Below are 19,084 nucleotides of genomic sequence, written 5' to 3'. Positions count from 1 at the left end.
TGCTCACCATTCTGACTCCTCCCCCTGACTTACCATTCCCTGAAAATAAAAGAATCGGCCACAGTGAATCCCAGCCTGAACCAAACCCTTCAATATACACCCATCAACAATCACGTAACTTCTCGTTTTGTCACATCTGACTGTGAGAATAAGAAAATAAATGTCTAAAGATGGAGTTAGGACAGGTGGGAGGCAGAATGCGGGAGGCTGTGTGTGGATGGGGGGACAGGGAGGTTTTGTTAAAGGGGTTGATGATGGAAGAGGGGTGTCAGATGACGGAAGAGGGGGGGGTCAGATTTGCAGAGAGGAAAGGAGGAAGTGGTCCTGGGAAGAGGAGGAGCCGGGAATGAAAGGGTCAGGGGGACTCATCCAGTCTTCTCCAGCCCTGGCCATGCTGGCTGGGAATTCTGGGAGCTGCAGAAAACCCATCTGAAGAACCCAGGGCTGGAGAAGGCTGCACTAGATTTGATGCATGTGCAGTAAATTGGAGGGGAAATTCATGGATGGGTGAAGACTACATTAGAGAGGAGAAAAAGGCCACAAGGAAAGGGAGAGAGGCGAACGTGGAAGACGGACTTCCCTCCTTTGCCTGGCTTCTAAACGACTTTCTCTCTCTCCCCCCCCCCCCCCGCAGACTGGATGCATCGCACAGTGGAACAGTTGGGGGGGCGTGCTGGACGGGATCCCTTTTCTCTCGGCAACCTGGGCTGCAGCGGAGCCTGGAGTCCGTGCCACTCTCGCCCATGGCTTCCGGGCGGCAGGTAACTCTCGTTCTGGGACGGTGGTGGTGGTGGTGGGCATACGTGGGCCAGGATGCGACCTCCCCCCTCCGCACCCCAAACCAGGGAGAAGCAGCGGCAAACGAGTGCGGAGGGGCCCTCCTCTCCTGCCACGTGGTGGGGAGCAGGGCCGCAGGGCCGTAGTCGTGCTCGCCTAGGGCGAACACCAGAGCGCACGTGGCGACTCCATTGTGCTATAAAGCATTTCTCTGTACGGCAAGCTGGATCTTCTGCTAGGCTGTCCTGATTAGGGTGAGGAGCCTTGTCCCACCTTTCTCCCCAACCCCCAAAACCGCCTGGATCTATGAGTTCCACGCACCGACCTGCTTCATGGGACACGTTAGCCCACCGTGGTGCTGGATGCAGGCGGATTCCAATTTTTTTTTTTTAACATGGTTTGTCGCGTCGTGTGAACCCATGGCTTGTTTTAGGGTGATTTGAAGGTTGGCCAACATAGAAAAACGTGCCCCACGGGTGAGCAGCACAACCCTGGTAGATTTAAAACCACGGTAGGCCTGCTGTGGCGTGTAAACAGGGCCCTTATCTGCGTCCTTCGCCTACCTTTACTTTGCAATTGCATCTCCCCCCGCCCCCCCTCCAAAATGTAATCAGTAATAGTGATGGCTTGCGTTACACCTATCTTACAAAAGTAAACACTGCCTTTCTCCTTCACGCACACGCGCACACACACACACACACACACACACACACACACACACATGCTCACACCTAGACCTCTTGCAAAGTAAACACACTCTGTGGAGTAAATGCACACCCAGCCCTGCACCGTTTTCAAAGAAATGGGAGAAGCAGCTTTGTCACTTCGTGAAGCGTCGTAACCTCCTCGAGAATTTCCCCCTCGTAAAACGGCGTGGATCAAAAAACTGGTTTAAAAAATGGGCTTGAGCATCGGCGGGCGCTTCAGCGCTCCTGGAGAAGCCTCGTGCTTTTTCTCCGCCCCCATGTAGTTTTTTTGCAGACAACTCGGTTTGCAAAACTGCCCCCGGGAGGAATGAAATTTCGGCCCCTGTTTCCTGGCTCTGTCCTTCTCCTGCAGACTTCGGTCCCATCTGGAGCTCAGCCCCGGGATGGGTTGAAAGAATAACGCAGAAGGGTGTCTATGAGCATGCGCAGAGGGCATTTCCCTAAGCTGCAGAGTAACTGCGGCTGGCCTTCTCTAGGGCTTTCGAGGCTGGTTTGGGCTTGGGCCAACCTCTTCCCCCCCCCACCCCCGTGAGCTTCTCCCCTTCTTTGATGTCTCTTCCTTTCCCCCGCCCCCCCCCAGGTGCTCTGCCAGTGTCGGTCAGCCTCAGCTGCCCCCACACCTGCCGCCCAACCATGGCTCTAACATGGGGCAACACGGCAAGGGCTATTACCCCCCAGGGTAAGTGCAGCGTGGGGCGCTCGGAGCATCAGACGCCCCCTTGGCCGTGCATGCGTGTCGGGGGCGGTGGGGGCGGGGATTGGAGTGGCGCCTCCTTGGCCCCCAGCGACCAGCCCTCTATCCGGTATATTGGAGAGGGGGCGTTGGGAGTTTGAACCCTCGAGTTCCAGCTGTACGAACCAGGGGGGATCCGTCCTTCCCGCAGAATGCAAACGCCCGGGCTGCCCGTCTTCTTGCTCTGAAAACCGTCTTCCAGCTTCCCTCTTATTCCGGAGGAATCCGGGTTCAACCCTCCTCCTTGCCTTCTCCTTCCTAAACCCCAGAGAATCCCTCGGTTTCCCCCCCTTTTAACCCCGTAGGCCCTACTTCTCCTCCTGGGGGCTGCTGCCCTCCTCTGCCCCCCCCCCGGCTCCCCCCTCCTTCTCTCCCTCTCTCTCACCGGGCCTCCCCTCTCCTCCCCCAGGAATCTGGTCCCCCGCCCCCCGCATGGGAAAGTGGAGGCCATCCATGGCTGCGTCCAGGCCCTGCTGCGAGATCAAGGGCAGCCCCAGCTCTGGGAACAGCTGGGCGAGATCTACGAGTCGGAACAGGACTGCGAGGAGGCTGTGCGCTGCTACCAGAACGCCGCCCGCTACCAGCGCGACTACGGGAGCTACGGGGAGATGCACGCTCGGATTGGACGCCTTCAGCAGGTGGGCGGGGCGGGGCTGGGGTGTTTGGCTGTGGGGGAAGGAGCGGCAGGGTGGGGGCAGCCTGGGAGGCGGAGTGGGGGCAGCCTGGGAGGCAGGGTGTGGACAGACTGGGAGGCGGAGTGGGGGCAGCCTGGGAGGCGGGTGTGGACAGCCTGGGAAGTGGGGGGCAGCTGGGAGGTGAGGTGGGGCAGCCTGGGAGGTGGGGGGGGGGCAGCCTGGGAGGCAGAGTGGAGATGAATTCCAATATGAGGAGGGGTTCCCTGGTGCCCCACCCTCAGTTCATCACACCCTACACCTCCCACCCTGCTTTTCAGGCTCAGCTGTGGAGCTTTCATTCGGGGTCGTCTCACCACCGATCAAAAGGATCGTTGCCTCCGCTGCAGCAAGTGTGGAACCTCCTGCATCTTGAGGTGAGTTGAGGGGAGAGAGGGAGGGCCAGTTTCCCCCACCCATGCCCCCGATGCCGGACCCAAAGGCTGCGGGGAGAGTCAGGAACCATTCATCCCCGGCTCCCTCTCGACCGCCCTGCTCCATTGCTTTAGACCAGCTTTCCCCAACCGGGGGCTCTCCGGATGTGCTGGACCACAGTCCAACGCATCTGGAGAGCCCCCGGTTGGGGAAGGCTGATGTCGACCATGTCAGCCCTTGTATCTACTCGAACAGAAACCTCCCTTGATTCGCGGCCGCCTCCAAATCACCGGAAGCTCTTTGGCGTCAACGGAGGCCCCGAAACGGCAGTTTTCATTCTGTTCTGCAGGAATTCCACCCCCCAGCCAGACAAAAAAGGTCCACGAACTGTGCCCGGGCTTAGTCGCCAAGCGTTAGTTTCTACTAGCCTGCTCTGAAGTCCTGTCTACCCCCACCACTCATGTTAGCGCAACGACCTTATATGCATCTTCAATCAACGCAGGTGTTGGCTGATGAATTTGTATAAAACTCCGGCTTTATGAACACATGGAATTAAGGCTATTCTCTCTCTCTCTCACACACACACACACACACGCACACAGCGCCCCACCGAACACACATATATCTTTTTTATAAGCTCAAACAGTAAACATCATTTTACGTTGTTATTTTCTGGTGCAAAGCTCAAAATGTAGATCTCGCCAGTAAGAGGAATTGTTTAAACAGGAATTGGAATTTTACTACAAAAATAAAGGAAGAATGTCCAGTTTTTCAAGGAGGAGTCCTGTGGCACCCTAAAGACATTTTTTTTTTGCGGGGGTGGGTTGGCATGACTGCCGTCTTTGCATAACTGCCTGGGAGGAGACCCCATGGAATTCAGCGCTCCCTGCTTCTGAGTGCATTGGTTCATCTTGCAAAATTCACTGAACTTTTACAAAAGACCTTTCAGCCAGCCGGAACGCAAGCTTTCGCTTTTAATTGGAAATGCGAACGATCTTGCAAAGGGGTGTTACCGTTACCGTTTCAGCTGATTTTAGCCTGATTTAGGGGCTCCATCAAAGAAAAGGAACGAAATTCCCGGCCTTTGCTTGATGGCTGCCCTCACTTTCGTCTCTCTCTTCCTGGTTGTTTAAGGCGAGGATTTGCGTCCCGAGTTCTCTCAGCGACCGCAGGGCCGGCAGGCCAAAACAGAGGGCCTCGGTCTCCGCCCTCGGCCTTGTTTTTAATCTGTTTTTTCTGCTGGTTCCAATCGATCAGCATAGATAAGATAACTGAACAGGCGAGATAAGATAATCTGCCACAAACCACACCGACTCTTGTGGCACATTAAAGATAACAGGTTTAACTCCATAGACTCATTATCACCTCATTGACTTGAGACAGGCCTGTCCCACTGTGGCCCTGAGGTCCCAGGCCATCCTTAGCTGCTTGACTTCTGCTTCACCGCCTGCATCACATGGATAAAGGGAATAACTCCCGGCTAATGTTTTTCGTTCTCCCCCGCTTCCCTGTGTAGAAGAGGAACTTTTCCGCGAAGCGCAACCCCCAGCTGAAGCGGCCCGGCCCTCCGATGGAGCCGCCCGTGGTCCAGCCCATCGCTCCGGTCCAGCACCCGCCCCACCCGGGGCACGGTGAAGAGATGCCCGCCCCCATGAAGAGACGAAGGAGTGCCAGCCCCGACCAGGTACCAGGGGACCCCCCGTGCTTGTGTCCACCACCCACGGCCCCTGACGCCCCTCCCTTTCTCTCACGCTCCCTTGCTCACGCTTCGGGCCTCGCTCTCTCTCTCGCGCGCTTCGGGCCTCGCTCTCTCACAAGGGCTTCTGGGAGGGCTTCATTCTGCTTGACGGTCGCCCTGCGTGACTACGAGGTGAGAAAAGATTGCCCGATGGATTGACGGTGATCCTTGCGGCGCTTCGTGGTTCTAGCACAAGAGAGCACTTAAAGCTGCTTCTCGAAGGCCGTTCCCCTATCAGGAGTTCCCTCCCCCTCTTTTGCTCGGACGTTTGAGAGTCCTCCCCTGCCCCCTTCGAAGGGAGAGGATGGATTTGAGTCTGGGCGCAAAGGGTGCTTGGGAAAGCCGGGCACTCTGACCGTTTCTCTCTGTTTCGCTCTTTTTCTGCCAACGCCCGCCTTGGAGCAGAATGGTAACGGGGTGGGCCAGCATCAGCCTGGGCCGGGCCTCTCCGGCCACCCCCACTACCAGCTGCCTAAGCCCGGATTATGGAACCCCCTCCACGGAGACTCGTGGGGTCAGGAGCGCAAGAACGTGGCTGCCCCAGAGAGACAAGTAAGGCTCCCCTACCGGGCGCACAGGTCCCAAGTGCAATTTCGGGGAGGCTGCAGCGGCCCCTTATCTTCTGCCTCCAGATAGGGATGGAGTCCTTTGTGTGTGTGGGGGGACTTTTCCTGCCCCTTGTTCTCCTCCCCTTTGCGTTCCCAGGGAATAACAGTACCTGCTTATCTGGCACAATACGACAGAATCAGCTCCCAGTAAAAAAAATAGAATAATAATAAGAACGTAACAACAAGTTTCCGGATCTCATGGCTCGGAGGTCAAAAAGGCCACACATCCCTGCAGCCTTTCCCTTGCCGAGGGCAGCTTGGCTTGCTTGCTTGAGCAAGCTTCCGCTCTTTGCTCTCTTTCTGCAGTCCTCTCGGCTTGGCATCTGTCAAGGGATGGACTGCGTGGGGTGGGGGAGGTCCTCCAGAGCTGGGCCGGGGGTGGGGGATGATTTCAGGTGCCGCTTTGGTTGTTTTTCTAGGGTACCCTTCCCGAAGTTGGTCCCATCCAGACATTTGGGGCTGCTACTCTCGATCAGCCCCAGCCAGCATGGGCAGTGGCCAGGGATGATGGGAGGTGTAGTCCAAAATACCCGGAGGGTGCCAAGTTGGGGAAGGCTGCTCTGGAAAAACCAGAAGTGGCTCCTTCACAGATGCAGCCAGAACTCCGAATGGCTGCATCTCACCGAATAGATTAGATTTGCATCTGTACCTCTGCTCAGCTCGGATCGTTGTTTCTGATTCCAGGGCTTTGGAGGGTCCAAACGTCACCACAGTGCCCTTGTACCAAATGTCTCCTTCCTCTCCACCTCCCACCCTAGGAGCAGAGGAACTCGGTGGCGCATCCCTTCCCGTACCCGTCTCCCGCCTACGGCTCACATCCGCCCCCGCACCGCCCGCCGGCCATGGCGCCCAGCCCCCGCACACCGCCAGCACACCGCGCCCCCCTGGAGAGCCACGGCTGCCTGGCCCGGCACAACGGAAGTGACCTTAGAGACGGCCGAGCCGCCCGGGCGCGCCCCGAATCCACCGCCACACCAGCAACCGTCGCCTGCGTGCCTTATGCCCCGCGCCCGGCGCCAGCCGGGCCCCCCGCCACCAGCAAGACCGCCTCGCGGGGGCAGCCGGCCCCGGACAGCCTTGTGAGTGGGGGAGGTGGGATCACGGGGGTGGGCTGGGAATGGAGGGCATTTGACAGTTCCCATGGAGCGAGCGATGGGAAGCACGTAGGCGGAACGTTGGGAGGCCCTGTGCAAGGGCGGAGTTGGGTATGGATAACTGCCGAGCCGTCCCCGTTGGGTATGGATAACGGCCGAGCCGTTCCCTTGGGTATGGATAACGGCCGAGCTGTTCCCTTGGGTATGGATAACGGCCGAGCTGTCCCCGTTGGGTATGGATAACGGCCGAGCCGTTCCCTTGGGTATGGATAACGGCCGAGCTGTTCCCTTGGGTATGGATAACGGCCGAGCTGTCCCCGTTGGGTATGGATAATGGCCGAGCCGTCCCCGTTGGGTATGGATAATGGCCGAGCTGTTCCCTTGGGTATGGATAAAGGCTGAGTCATTCTGGTGGGTATGGATAACGGCTGAGCTGTTCTGGTGGGGAGGACGAGGGGAGGACAATCCCTCCCTCCCTGCTCCCCTTCTAATTGTCTGTTCTTCCTGTCCGTCCCTGTAGGGTTCTGATCATTACCAAACCCCGGCGTTGGAGCAGCCCAGTCCCGCCCCGGAGAGCAGTGGGCGCAAACCAGCCCCCCTTCCACGTCCAATTCCCTCCTGCCTCGCCCCCCGCAACCTGCCCTGCTCTCGCCTGCCCCCGCCCCCACCCATCACCAGGGCGGTTCCACCGGTGGTGGTACGGCCCCCTCCCGCCTCGCAGTGCCCGCCTCCTCCCCCGCCGCCGCCTCCTCCCCCGCCCCCTCCATTGCCGTGGCTGAAAGGTGCCGGGTTCAGTAACAAAGCCGGGGAGGGGAAGCCCAGCGGGGACCCCCTGGGCGATCTCTTGTTTGCGTGTGGCGAGCCCCGTCGGGGGGAGCCTCCGCCTCCCCCACCGCCTCCTCCCTTGACAGCCTGTGAATCGGGACGCAACTTCCAGGAACCCGACACCAGCGGTCAGAAAGGGGCTTTCTCTCACCCCAGGGAGGATGCCACGGTCCAGGAGAGCCCCCCGAGGCCCGCCAGCCCTGAGCCCACGCCAGCCCCGGAATTCTGGCTGCCAGAAAGTGGCCGAGAGGAGAACGGATCGGGCGGCCCGAGGGCCCTGACTCCGAGCCCTGCAATTACCTCAGGAACCTTCCTGTCCCCAGAGAGCCCGTCACAGCCACCAGCGCTACCCCCGCCCCCACCACTGCCCCCACAGCCACCCCGGGCCTCCTATCCAAAGACCCCGGACCCGCCAGTGGCACCCCCAGCCGTGGAGGCTGCCTCCGACCACCTCTTTGGCTTCTCCAGCCCCCCGCTGGAAGACCAATTCGAGGAGCCGACGGAGTTCTCCAAGATCTTGCCCGACGGCCTGGCGAACATCATGAAAATGCTGGACGAGTCGATCCGGCGGGGGGAGGAGGAGCGGGAGGAGAGCTTCCCTCCCCCGCCCCCGCCCGCCCCACTCCTGCCGAGCCCCCCGCCGCTGGCCAGGCCCAAGCCGCCCCCCTCGTCGACCGGCTCCTTCGATTACCCCAAACCGCCCGGGCAAGAGCCGCCGGAGCCCCCCTGCCTGTACCGGTTCGGCAAGCGAGACAGTGAGGAGCGGCCCCCGCCGGCAGTGCCGGCAGCGGCGGCGGCAGGAGCCAGCGGTGGCAGCAAGTTCCCCCACCACAGCACGGCGTCTCTGCTGAAGTCGTTGGCCAGCGTGCTGGAAGGCCAGAAGCACTCCTACCGGCCCAAGCCGCTGACCCCCGCAGGTGCTAAGATCCCTCCTCCAGCCGGCGGCAGCAGCCAGGGCGCTGCGGCCCATTTCTCTACCTCAAGCCAAGCCTGGGTTGGAGGAGCGGGGACGTTAGGGGAGCGAGTGGCCACCCCCCCGCCGCCCCCCGCCCCCCGGCCCATCAAGACCGAATCGGAGGTCCTAGAAGAAATCAGCCGCGCCTGCGAGACGCTGGTGGAGCGAGCGGAGCGGGAGAAGAGCCCTCCGCCCCCCCCCGCCCGCCTCCCCGCCGCCCCCCGCCCGCCTCTCCTCCTCCAGCACCCCCCCCAACCCCCCACGCCACCCCCTCCTCCCCCGCCCCCTGCTCCCCCTCCTGTGACAGCTCCCCTGCCCCCTCCCTCCGCTCCCCCTCCGTCGCCAGCCCCACGCCCCAAGGAGGAGTCCCGGAAGCGGGAGCACCGGGAGCACCGGAGACACCGCCGGTCCAGCAAGGACGGCTCGCGGCGCCACCGGGACAGCAAGGCCCACAAGGAGAAGAACCGGCAGATCCTGGGCAGCCTGGACGTGCAGAGCAGCGAGAGCCAGGCCCGCGAGAACGGGGCCAAGCCACTGCTCAAGCCCCCGCCGCTGCCCCCGCCCCCCGCCGCCGCCGCCCCCCAGCCTGAGCGGAGGCCGCCCCCCGGCAAGAAAGAGGAGGGCCCTGCCGTCGGGAGCGGCTCCACCGTGGTGTGCTCGGCCGACCTGCTCAAGCTGTGCTCCTTCACGGAGGGGCCCCCCAAGGAGCTGAAGATCCGCCTCATCAAGGTGGAGAGCGGAGACCGGGAGACCTTCATCGCCTCCGAGGTGGAGGACCGGCGCATCCCCCTGGGCGAGCTCACCATCAGCCATCCGGCCGCCGAAGTGGTGCGGGCCTGCAAGTGAGTGACGCGCCCCCGCCCCAGCCCCGGCTGCGTGTGGCCTCGTTTCCAAGCGGCGGGCAGGAACGCAGCGCACACAGAGTCTAGAGATCGCAGCAGGGGACACTTGAGGGCAAAACGGGTGTGTGTGGGGGGGGGGGGGCGGAATTAAAGCTATGGTTCACCACCTGAGGCCCAGGAGCTGCATGCCCCCCACCCCCCAAGGCTTTTACTGTGGCCCCACAAGGTTGCCCTGCCCCCACCCCCACCCCCAGGATGAATTCCCCCCTGCCTGTACTGTCAGCTCTCTCCCCAAGAAACCTTCCTACAGATTGTCTTTTCTCTGCCGTTACTAATGAGGAAAAAGCGGCCTGTATCAGGATCTCTGGGATGTTTTACTTATTTATTTATTTAAAACATTTATATCCCGCCCTATATCACTAAGATCTCAGGGCAGCGTCCGGATAAAAGCATACAGTATAAAACAATAAATATACACAGTTAAAAACAAATTAAACCATGATCCAAGTTAAAACAATATATAATTTAAAAGCAATAGATACAGTTAAAACAATGTGCCAGTGAGTTTAACCATCAAAGGCTTTGTTTAAAAGCCATGTTTTTACTTGGCGTCGAAATGCAATCCATGTTGGCGCCAATCGGGCCTCCCAGGGGAGGGCATTCCACAGTCAGGGTGCCACCACAGAGAAGGCCCTCTCCCTTGTCCCATCATAACGTATGTGTTGCATTGGTGGGATGCGGAGAAGGGCTCCTCCAACAGATCTAAGGTCTCGGGCAGACATGTATAAGGAGAGGCGCTCTCTCATGTGTGCCTGTGTACAGGCTGGGCCGGCCCTCCCGTGAGTCAAGGTCAGTCTCCCGCCTCAGGCGGCAGTTCCAGAAGGGTGGCCTCGCCTGGCCGGGGGGGGGGGGGCGCATGCCCTGCCTCTGCCTCATTTCTATCACTGACCTCCCAGGACCTTTCAGAGTAAGGCTTAGAGTGGGCGGCCGCTCCAGAGGGCCACGCCAGAGACTTCCTTGCCGGGGCAAATGTGGTAGTGGTAGACCCAGTCTGGTGCAGTGGCTAAAGTGTTGGACTGGGAGTTGGGAGATCCGGGTTCTAGTCCCCACTCGGCCATGGAAACCCTCTGGGTGACTTTGGGACAGTCAGAGACTCTCAGCCCAGCCCACCTCACAGGGTTGTTGTTGTGAGGATAACACGGAGAGGAGGAGGATTATGGTTGCCGCCTTGGGTTCCTTGGAGGAAAAAAGGCGGGATATAAATGCAATAATAAAATAAATGCCGCAGGGAGAGAGCATCCCAGAACCAAATGTAGTTTGTCTTGCCTCAGCGAATTGCCCCGGTGCAGGCCCTGCTCTCCAGGGCACTGCCGACCGAAGGGGGCCCAGCCGGCCGAAGAGGCCTCACTCTGAGGCCTCCTTCCTCAGAGCCTTCTCCTGGGCCAGTGCCCTGCCCTGAGGGAGGACCCCTCGCAGAGAGGCATTGTGGGGGAGGCAGGAGGTGGCGGCCAGGGGCAGATAGAAGGAGGAGGGTGGCAGCAGCGGGGAAGGAGTGGCGGCAGCTTATCCCCCCGCCCCACAGGTTGTGGGAGGTATGGGTGGCTGGGTGGACCTGTGTACGTACGTGTGGGTGCATCTAAGAACAGAAGAAGAGCCCTGATGCGGGATCAGACCAAGGGTCCATCCAGTCCAGCTCTCTGTTCCCACAGTGGCCAACCAGCCATCGGCCAGGGATGAACAAGCAGGACATGGTGCAACAGCACTCTCCCACCCATGTTCCCCAGCAACTGGTGCACACAGGCTTACTGCCTCGTGTACTGGAGGCAGCACATAACCATCAGGGCTAGGAGCCATGGATAGCCTTCTCCTCCAGGAATTTATCCAACCCCCTTTTAAAGCCATCCAAATGGGTGGTCACTACATCTTGTGGTAGTGAGTTCCATAACTTAACTCTGTGCTGTGTGAAGAAGTCCTTCCTTTGATCTGTCCTGGATCTCCCACCCATCAGCTTCATGGGAGAATGACCCCGTTGGGTTCTAGTATTTTGAGAGAGGGAGAAAAAACGTCTCCCTGTCCACCAGGCATAATTTTGTACACCTCTATTTTATTTATTTATTTATTTATTTATTTATTTCACTTCTATACCGCTCCCATATCCAGGGCTCTCTGGGCGGTTTACAGAAATTCTAAAATTAAGATAAAAACGAGTATATAAAATTTAAAATTCTAAAACACAGAACATATACACATAAAGCATTAAAAACCGTAAAAAAGAACCCTAAACATGTGGGTGATTAAGATGTGCTGCCATATGCCTGGACAAAGAGGAAAGTCAAAGATAGCAGCGTTGGCGCCAAGTGAGCCTCATCAGGGAGATCGTTCCATAGTCTGGGGGCCACCACTGAAAAGGCCCTGTCCCTTGTTGCCACACTCCGAGCCTCTCTCGGAGTAGGCACCTGGAGGAGGACCTTAGATGTTGAACGTAGTGACTGGGTATATTCACGTCGGGAGCATGTGTGTATACGTGTGCGTCCAGCCCCTGACACACACACACACAGACCCCGTCACTCCCTTGGGGTGAAAAAGCTTATGCGTCCCCCCAATTTCAAGTTACTTACCATGGGATAAAATCCGGCTGTTATCGTATACTTAGGACTGACTGCAAAGGGATCACGTGGGCCTTGTATGAGATTATGACGCCGAGTGTGTAACAGGCTACCGCGAAATACATCGCTGGGACGTGAGCTTGCACATCGCTGTAGCAGCCCGGTAGGGTGCAGCTCAGCGTAAAACCTTAGAAGTCACTCTGAAGCTAAAAGGCAGTTTGCTTTTTATTATTATTTATTTATTATTTATTTATATAGCACCATCAGTGCACATGGTGCTGCACAGAGTAAACCAATAAAATAGCAAGACCCTGCCTGCCGCAAAGGCTAACATTCTAATACAGCCTTCCTCAACCTGGGGCCCTCCAGATGTGTTGGACTACAACTCCCAGAATGCCCCAGCCAGCTGGCTGGGGCATTCTGGGAGATGCAGTCCAACACATCTGGAGCGCCCCAGGTTGAGGAAGGCTGTTCTAACAGAATCATAATAAAACAATAAGAAGGGGAAGAGAATGCACCAAACGGGCACAGGGGAGAGTAAAACTTTTCTGATCTGTCTCACGTTCCCAATTATTTTGCTGTTGGATGTTTGTTTATTTATTTTTTTATTTTTTTATTTATTTATTAGCATTTCTATACCGCCCAATAGCCGGAGCTCTCTGGGCAGTTCACAAAAATTAAAAACATTCAAAGTATAAAACAACAGTATAAAACCATCATATAAGATACAATATAAAAGCTCAACCAGATAAAAACAGCAGCAATGCAAAATTACAAATTTAAAACACCGAGTTAAAATTTACTTATAGACTGTTAAAATGCTGGGAGAATAAAAAGGTCTTCACCTGGCGTCTAAAAGCATATAACGTAGGTGCCAGGCGAACCTCCTTAGGGAGCTCGTTCTACAGCCGGGGTGCCACAGCAGAGAAGGCCCTGCTCCTGATAGCCACCTGCCTCACCTCCTTTGGCAGGGGCTTGCGGAGAAGGACCCCTGAGGATGACCTTAGGGTCCGGGCAGGTGTATACGAGAGGAGGCGTTCCTTCAGATAGCCTGGCCCCAAGCCGTTTAGGGCTTTAAATGTCAATACCAGCACTTTGAATTGGGCCCGGACCTGGACTGGCAGCCAATGAAGCTGTTAAAGGACTGGCGTGATGTGGTCTCGTCAGATGTTTTTTGCAAGCCAGCGTTCTAGTCTGTTTGTCTAGGTACTCCTCATTTAAAAACAAGCAAACCCCCAAAACACACTCACACACACACACACAAAACAGCCCAGACAGCAGCAATAAAACGGAACAACATTTTGCAACCAAGTAAAACTAATTCTCTGACGTAGACGTACTACGTCAACGACTCTTCCTCTGTTCTGTCATTTCAAAAAAATATTTTGCGTAATTCGTTCTGCTTTGGGTATTCCAGGCTCCTCCTTGAAATGTTAACTCAGCCGTCTCTCTGGCTCCTGCGATTTCACTGGGCTGTGCCTACACCCAGGCATATCTCTGCAGCGATAAGGGCCAGAAGTTGTGTTGCCTTTCCCCCTCCCCACCCTCGTCTTTAAAGAAAGCTGCAGTGCCCAGGAAGCGAGATCCCTGTGGCTGCATTTCCGCCCTGCCATGGCATTGCATAGTAAACAAATAGCGTCGCTCTCTCTCAAGATACGCCGGCTCTGTCTCTTGCCACATGTCCGGTGACACGGTGACATTTTACCAGATGATTGCTCCTTTTGAAAAACCACTTCTGCATCTTAGAGAGTGGCTTAGGTTGGGCAGTGGTTGAGTTTTGTGCTGCCCATTAGGAATCGCCTTTCCCTCGGCGAAGGATGTGGCTTGGCCAAGGACCACCTGCGTTAGCCGGAGGAGCCAGGTAGGGGGGGGAAGAGGGGCGGGGGCGGCAGGCGAGGATGCTAGGAGCGTGGTCCAGGCGGCGGGCAGGTCCGTGGCAGGGGTGTGTGTCTGTGGACAAGACGTGGCTCTCCGGGGCAGCTTGGCTGAAGAACAACGTGTGCTTTCTTCAGATCTGTTCCGTTTAAACCTGTAAAGTGGTGGAGTGTGTGTGTGGTGGTGGGGGGCAGTTTTAAGAGCAAAAGGGACATGTGAGGGAGCAAGCCAAGCCCCCCCTCCTGCACACGGCTCTCTCACCTGCTGCTCCTTCCAGTCCAATTCCGGCGCTGGTGAAAGAGGGGGCCGTCCGGCAACCCTCTCTGCTCTCGAAATCAAGCTTCCAAACTGTTGACAGAGACAGGACTGGGCCAAGTCAGTTTTAAGCGAAGGTTTGGTGTGTGTGTGTGTGTGTGTGTGTGGGTTGTGTGGGTGTGTGTGGGGAGTGTTTCAGGCATGGGAGCCTTCAGCAAAAAGCTTTGCCGAGTGTGTTTGGAGGAAGGGCTGATAACAGAGGTGTTTTTGCGAAACGGAGGACGAAGGGGAACGTTTTGTGATGGCCTCCGTCCCCAGAGGGTTTTGTTCCTGGAGAGTTCGGTCTTTCGTTTGTCCGTTCATATTTTTTAACGCCACCCGACAGCACCCCCTAACCCCACCCTCTCAAATGGTTCTGTTTGTCTTTGCAAAATGTCTGTGCAAATTTGAGAGCAAGGGTCAGTCCAGATAAGGGATTCAGCCCTGGGAGGGAGGCAGGGAGACCTTGGCTAGGGAGACTAGGAAAGGGGCGTCTCCGCGCCGGGCCTCGCACCCGTATCTCGATGCCTTCAACCCAGGTCACAGAGCCCCAGAGATTTGACCCATGGAGCTGAGACACCGTTGTGCACGTTTTTCAGCATGCAACAAATCCAGAAGTTGGCCTGAGCCAGCAGTAGCCTTGCAATATTTATTTCTCTCAACCTCAGCCTAGGCTCGCTAGTTCAAGGCAGTCGCTTTGCACGTGCTCGGTGATGCTCTTCCCAGCCCCACTGAATATGTGGCTTTCTGAATCGGGTCTTGGAATCCCACGCCGATGAGCGGAGCTGGGGGACCGGAAGAACATCAAACTCTCAAAGACGTCACGGCTGTGTGCCGGACGTGCAAACTGTTCTGGACCCCCCCAGGGAAGGCCCCCCAGTCCCCGCTTAAGCTAGTGTTGTGTGGCAGCGTTGCTAATGATAGTTCCTTTGTGTGTGTTTTTCCTTGTTCATCCGTCGCCTTTTCCCCCTCTTCCTTGCAGGAATGCCAAGGTGAAAGGGAAATTCAAGGAGTCCTACCTGCTGCCCACCCACTCGGTCAAGCCTCAGATCAACGTAGACGAGAAACTCCCACGGGAGAAGCTCAACCCCCCCACCCCGAGCATATACGTAAGTCCCCGTTTTGGGGGGTGACAGGGAACGAGGTGGTGGAGGCGAGGAAACCGTTGCAGGGAGGGTGGTTTTGTGGAAGGGGGTTCTGAAATCGATGGGGCGGGGTCATAAACGGGGGCCGTGTGTACTGCCAAGTGCCCGGGATTCCACTGCATAGAAGCACAGGGTTTAATATCCGGAATATCGATTTCGTTTCAAAAAAAGAAAAGAAAACAGCAGCAGGGGTTCCGGCCCTTGTGGCCGGAAAGGCGGGCTTCAAAATGTGTGTGGCGGAATTTCAGAAGCCGGAAGGGGGCAGAGCGGGGGCTGTCCCGTGCGCGGAGGGGGCGTGCGGAGGGGGCTTCCACACAGCAGGCGGAAACTAGCTCGGGGGCACCTCAGCAAGGCCACCCGATGCAAGCAGCTCTACCAGTTGCGTGGCGGCCCGCTTGGGCGAAGTGATCCAGAGCACAACGCAACACACGGTGCCTGACCCCCGGGGTGCAGTGGCCCCTTTCAGTGGCAGGCCTGATGGACCTGGAGTTTCATAGGACCCCTTGGGTGTGGGGCTGGATGCTACCCGAGGGCCTGGGGCCTGGGAGGGTCGTGATAGCTTGCTGGTCCACTCTGAAGGAGTCCGTCCCCCGTCCCCCCGGGTCGATCTCTGTTTTCCCTTTCTTGATCTCCCCATTCTCAGCTTTCTGTTTTTGTTTTCCCCTTGTTTATTTTCGGGGTGGGGAATTCTTCCAAACTTCCTTCTTCCAAACCCAGTGGCGACTTAAACAAAGCGGAACAAAAACCGCCCCTGCCCATAAACGGATTCATTAACCCCCTTTTCTGTTGGGCCAATGATTTTTTAAACAGGCTCTCTTTTTAATCCAATTCTGACAGCACCCACGTTTTGAAATACCACCGTATTATATTTTTATACTGCCCAATAGCTGAAGCTAAAATGCCCTGGGCCTGACGGGACGCTCTGCTTGTTCTCCAAAATAAAGGAAAACCCACCCTGAACATTTCCGTCTCTGGACCAGTCGCTCTTTACCTCTTGCAATAGTCAGACCTACTTGTCAGTTTTTGTCACTTCACAGGATCCTTCGCTCTGCAAACGATCAGGTTTTCTGTATTCTTTTCAGGGCCTGAAACGCCCCTTTCCTCTCTGGTTTATGTTACTCTTCCTTATCTTCTTCTGTAGCTAAGCGGTTCCAACATTCCAGAAATTGTAGCATCCAAACCTTGGCTGTATCAAACCCTAGAATAAAAAATATAATTGCACGGACACACAGTTTATTTTTTCTTCCTGAATTTTCAAAGCCAGAAAGGTCCCGGAAAGACAGCTCGTTCCTTATGATCATAGAACCATAGAATAGTAGAGTTGGAAGGGGCCTCTAAGGCCATCCAGTCCAACCCCCTGCTCAAGGCAGGAATCCACCCTAAAGCATCCCTGACAGAGGGTTGTCCAGCTGCCTCTTGAAGGCCTCTAGGGTGGGAGAGCCCACAACCTCCTTAGGTCACTGCTTCCATTGTCGTACTGCTCTAACAGTCAGGAAGTTTATGCTTGGATGTGATCACGTCAATCCCTTTTGCCTCCCTGGAAAAAGGCACCGATGCCTTTTTCTCTTGCACCCAGATTTGTTCGTCTGCGAAGCAACTCCTGGGCTACCGTCCTGGAGCCCGTTGGCTTTCCACCCTTTCTCGAGGCTCTGAGTTTCAACACGGGCTGCGGACTCAAATTAAATCCCGTCGTTTGCGAGGTTTCTGCTCTGGTCCCGGCACATGGCTGAGCTGACATTGCAGGGAACTGGCCTTTCCCTACATATCTCATTCCCTTCCACCACCACCAAGGGTTTCTGTCATTTCCTCCATTTTGCTTGTGCGGATCGGGACTTCCAACGTGGAAAGAGATTGCAAACGCTCCCCTCTTTCCCCCCCCCCACCTCAATTCATCCTCCACTCATTGTTCTTGTTTTGGTTTCACCCCGTTTTTCCTTTTCCGTGACGACCCCCTTGAGTTTCCATTCGTGCGTTTGGGAGTTCATTCTCCTTCCCCACTCCCTCCCTCCTCTGCTGCACTGTTAGTTTAACGGCCTTCTGACTGCTCTTAGCTAAGCTCAGCGCCCCAGAACAAGGGCTGGTGCTACCATAGAGGCCACTCAGGCGGCCGCCTAGAGCGCCAAGGTAAGGGAGGTGCCTAATGCCGCACCCGGAAGCCGCTCTCCCACAGCGGCTCTGAGAAGGCGGCTTCTGAGCACACCGTTCTGAAGCCGCCTGCCCGCTCGCCCCAGCGTCCTGGCTTCGCTTCAGCTGGGTGGGCGCCCAACCGAAGCGAAGCCAGAATGCTGGGGTGGGCGGGCGGCTTTGGAACGGCGTGCCCGGAAGTCGCTCTCCCAGAGCGGCTTCCGGCCAAATGCACTGTTCCGAAGCCGCTGCCCCCACCCCAGTGTCCTGGCTTCGCTTCGGCTGGGCGGGCGAGATGGCGTCCTGTGCCCAGGTATGCTGGGGTGGGGGTGGGGGTGGGTGCCTGGGTGAAAGCAGCTCACCTGTCTAGGGCGCAAAATAGTCTGGCACCTGCCCTGCCCGGAAGACCGGCTCCTCCGCTTCTGAGAAGTAGGCCTCTAAACTCCTGGGCACCAGAGCAAAACGGGAGGCCGGAAACGCCGGCTTGGAGCAGTGCAGCACTTTGGTTTCTTCCGTTCCTGGGCTCAAGAAGGCAAGACTTTGGGGTTATCGTGGGATTTTCCTTCTGTTCTCGCTCCCTGTTTTGTGCCACTTTGCGATGACGGCTCCCCAGCGGTTGACGAGGGCCATAAGAACATCAGAAGGGTGGATGCTGCATCAGACCAAGGGTCCATCTAGTCCAGCCTTCTGTTCACACAGGGGCCAACCAGCTGCCCACAGGAAACCCACGAGCAGAACACGGGTGTAACAGCACCCTCCCGTCCATGTTCCCCAGGGGCACACAGGCTTCCTGCCTCGGATACTGGAGGTAGCACATAGCCGCCAGGGCTAGTAGCCGTCGTTATCTCTTGACGTTCTTCCAAACGGGACTTTCTTGACTCCATTTCTTTGCATACGAGTCACTGTTTGGCTACTTACCGGACGTTACAGAAGGCAAACGTCTTTCTCCCTTGGACACGTCGGATATTTTGGTGGATGGGGGTGTTCTGCGGTCACCGCAGCTCCTCCCTCAGTCCCTTCGAGGACGTCTCCTCCTGCTTCCAACACGGAATTGCAGTGACCTCTTCCTTCTGCGTCTGCACCGGTGGTGGCTTTCGGGGCGTCTGGAACTTTCCCCGTGGTCCGTTTCAACCGGCCGGGTCTTGTGCAGAACTTTTCCTCTCCCAGATGGACTACCTCGCGCCATCCCTTTGGAATTCCACAGTGGAGAAGATTAAAAGATTGAATTAATGACGCTCCCGGCTTGTCCCCTTGTTCTCTCCGCTTGTGGCTGAGCGCCGGCCCCTCGACGAGAGAGGAAGACCCCATCTTCCAGGTCATTGTAATGCCGCTCAGCGGAGACCTGTGTGGCCAAGTGGGATATCCTTGCTCGGATCTGAGGTGGAGTCACTGGTTGATGGGGGGGGGGGGGGGAACGGTGCCCGAGCACCTGGGGTCTCAACCTGGGGAATATGGTGCGGACAGGGCCCAGTGGCCTCAATGGGGAATTATTAGCCTCGTGGCCTCATCAGGCCTACCGATGTGAAGAATGAGTTGGCAAGAGTGGAACGGCTTTTCCCCAAGTGGGCGCCCCTGAGAGGGGTTGGACTACAGCGCCCAAGGGCGCTGTAGTCCAACCCCTCTCAGGGGCGCCCACTTGGGGAAAAGCCGTAGTGGATACCATGTGCCTAGGTTGGTTGTTGTTTTGAGTTGTGGGGGTGTTCTCCACGTTTTGG

At 57.0% G+C, this 19,084-nt stretch overlaps 1 protein-coding gene across 1 annotated transcript in view; it reads left to right on the top strand.

The window, feature by feature from the left end:
- The window catches only part of KDM6B (lysine demethylase 6B), a 67,874-nt gene that overhangs the window by 29,250 nt on the left and 19,540 nt on the right, over window positions 1–19,084 (top strand). The window contains exons 5-14 of the mRNA XM_063138388.1: window positions 635–761; window positions 2,065–2,163; window positions 2,627–2,855; window positions 3,170–3,265; window positions 4,780–4,947; window positions 5,407–5,553; window positions 6,368–6,688; window positions 7,224–8,706; window positions 8,830–9,325; window positions 15,083–15,209. Coding sequence (XP_062994458.1) covers window positions 640–761; window positions 2,065–2,163; window positions 2,627–2,855; window positions 3,170–3,265; window positions 4,780–4,947; window positions 5,407–5,553; window positions 6,368–6,688; window positions 7,224–8,706; window positions 8,830–9,325; window positions 15,083–15,209 — 3,288 coding nt within the window. The 5' untranslated portion in view covers window positions 635–639. The remainder of the gene's footprint in view (window positions 1–634; window positions 762–2,064; window positions 2,164–2,626; window positions 2,856–3,169; window positions 3,266–4,779; window positions 4,948–5,406; window positions 5,554–6,367; window positions 6,689–7,223; window positions 8,707–8,829; window positions 9,326–15,082; window positions 15,210–19,084) is intronic.

Source organism: Elgaria multicarinata, chromosome 11 (genome assembly GCF_023053635.1).
Source record: "Elgaria multicarinata webbii isolate HBS135686 ecotype San Diego chromosome 11, rElgMul1.1.pri, whole genome shotgun sequence".
Lineage (NCBI taxonomy): Eukaryota > Metazoa > Chordata > Lepidosauria > Squamata > Anguidae > Elgaria > Elgaria multicarinata.
The sequence above is the reverse complement of the archived record's forward strand: the minus strand, read 5'-3'. Positions and strand labels throughout refer to the sequence as shown.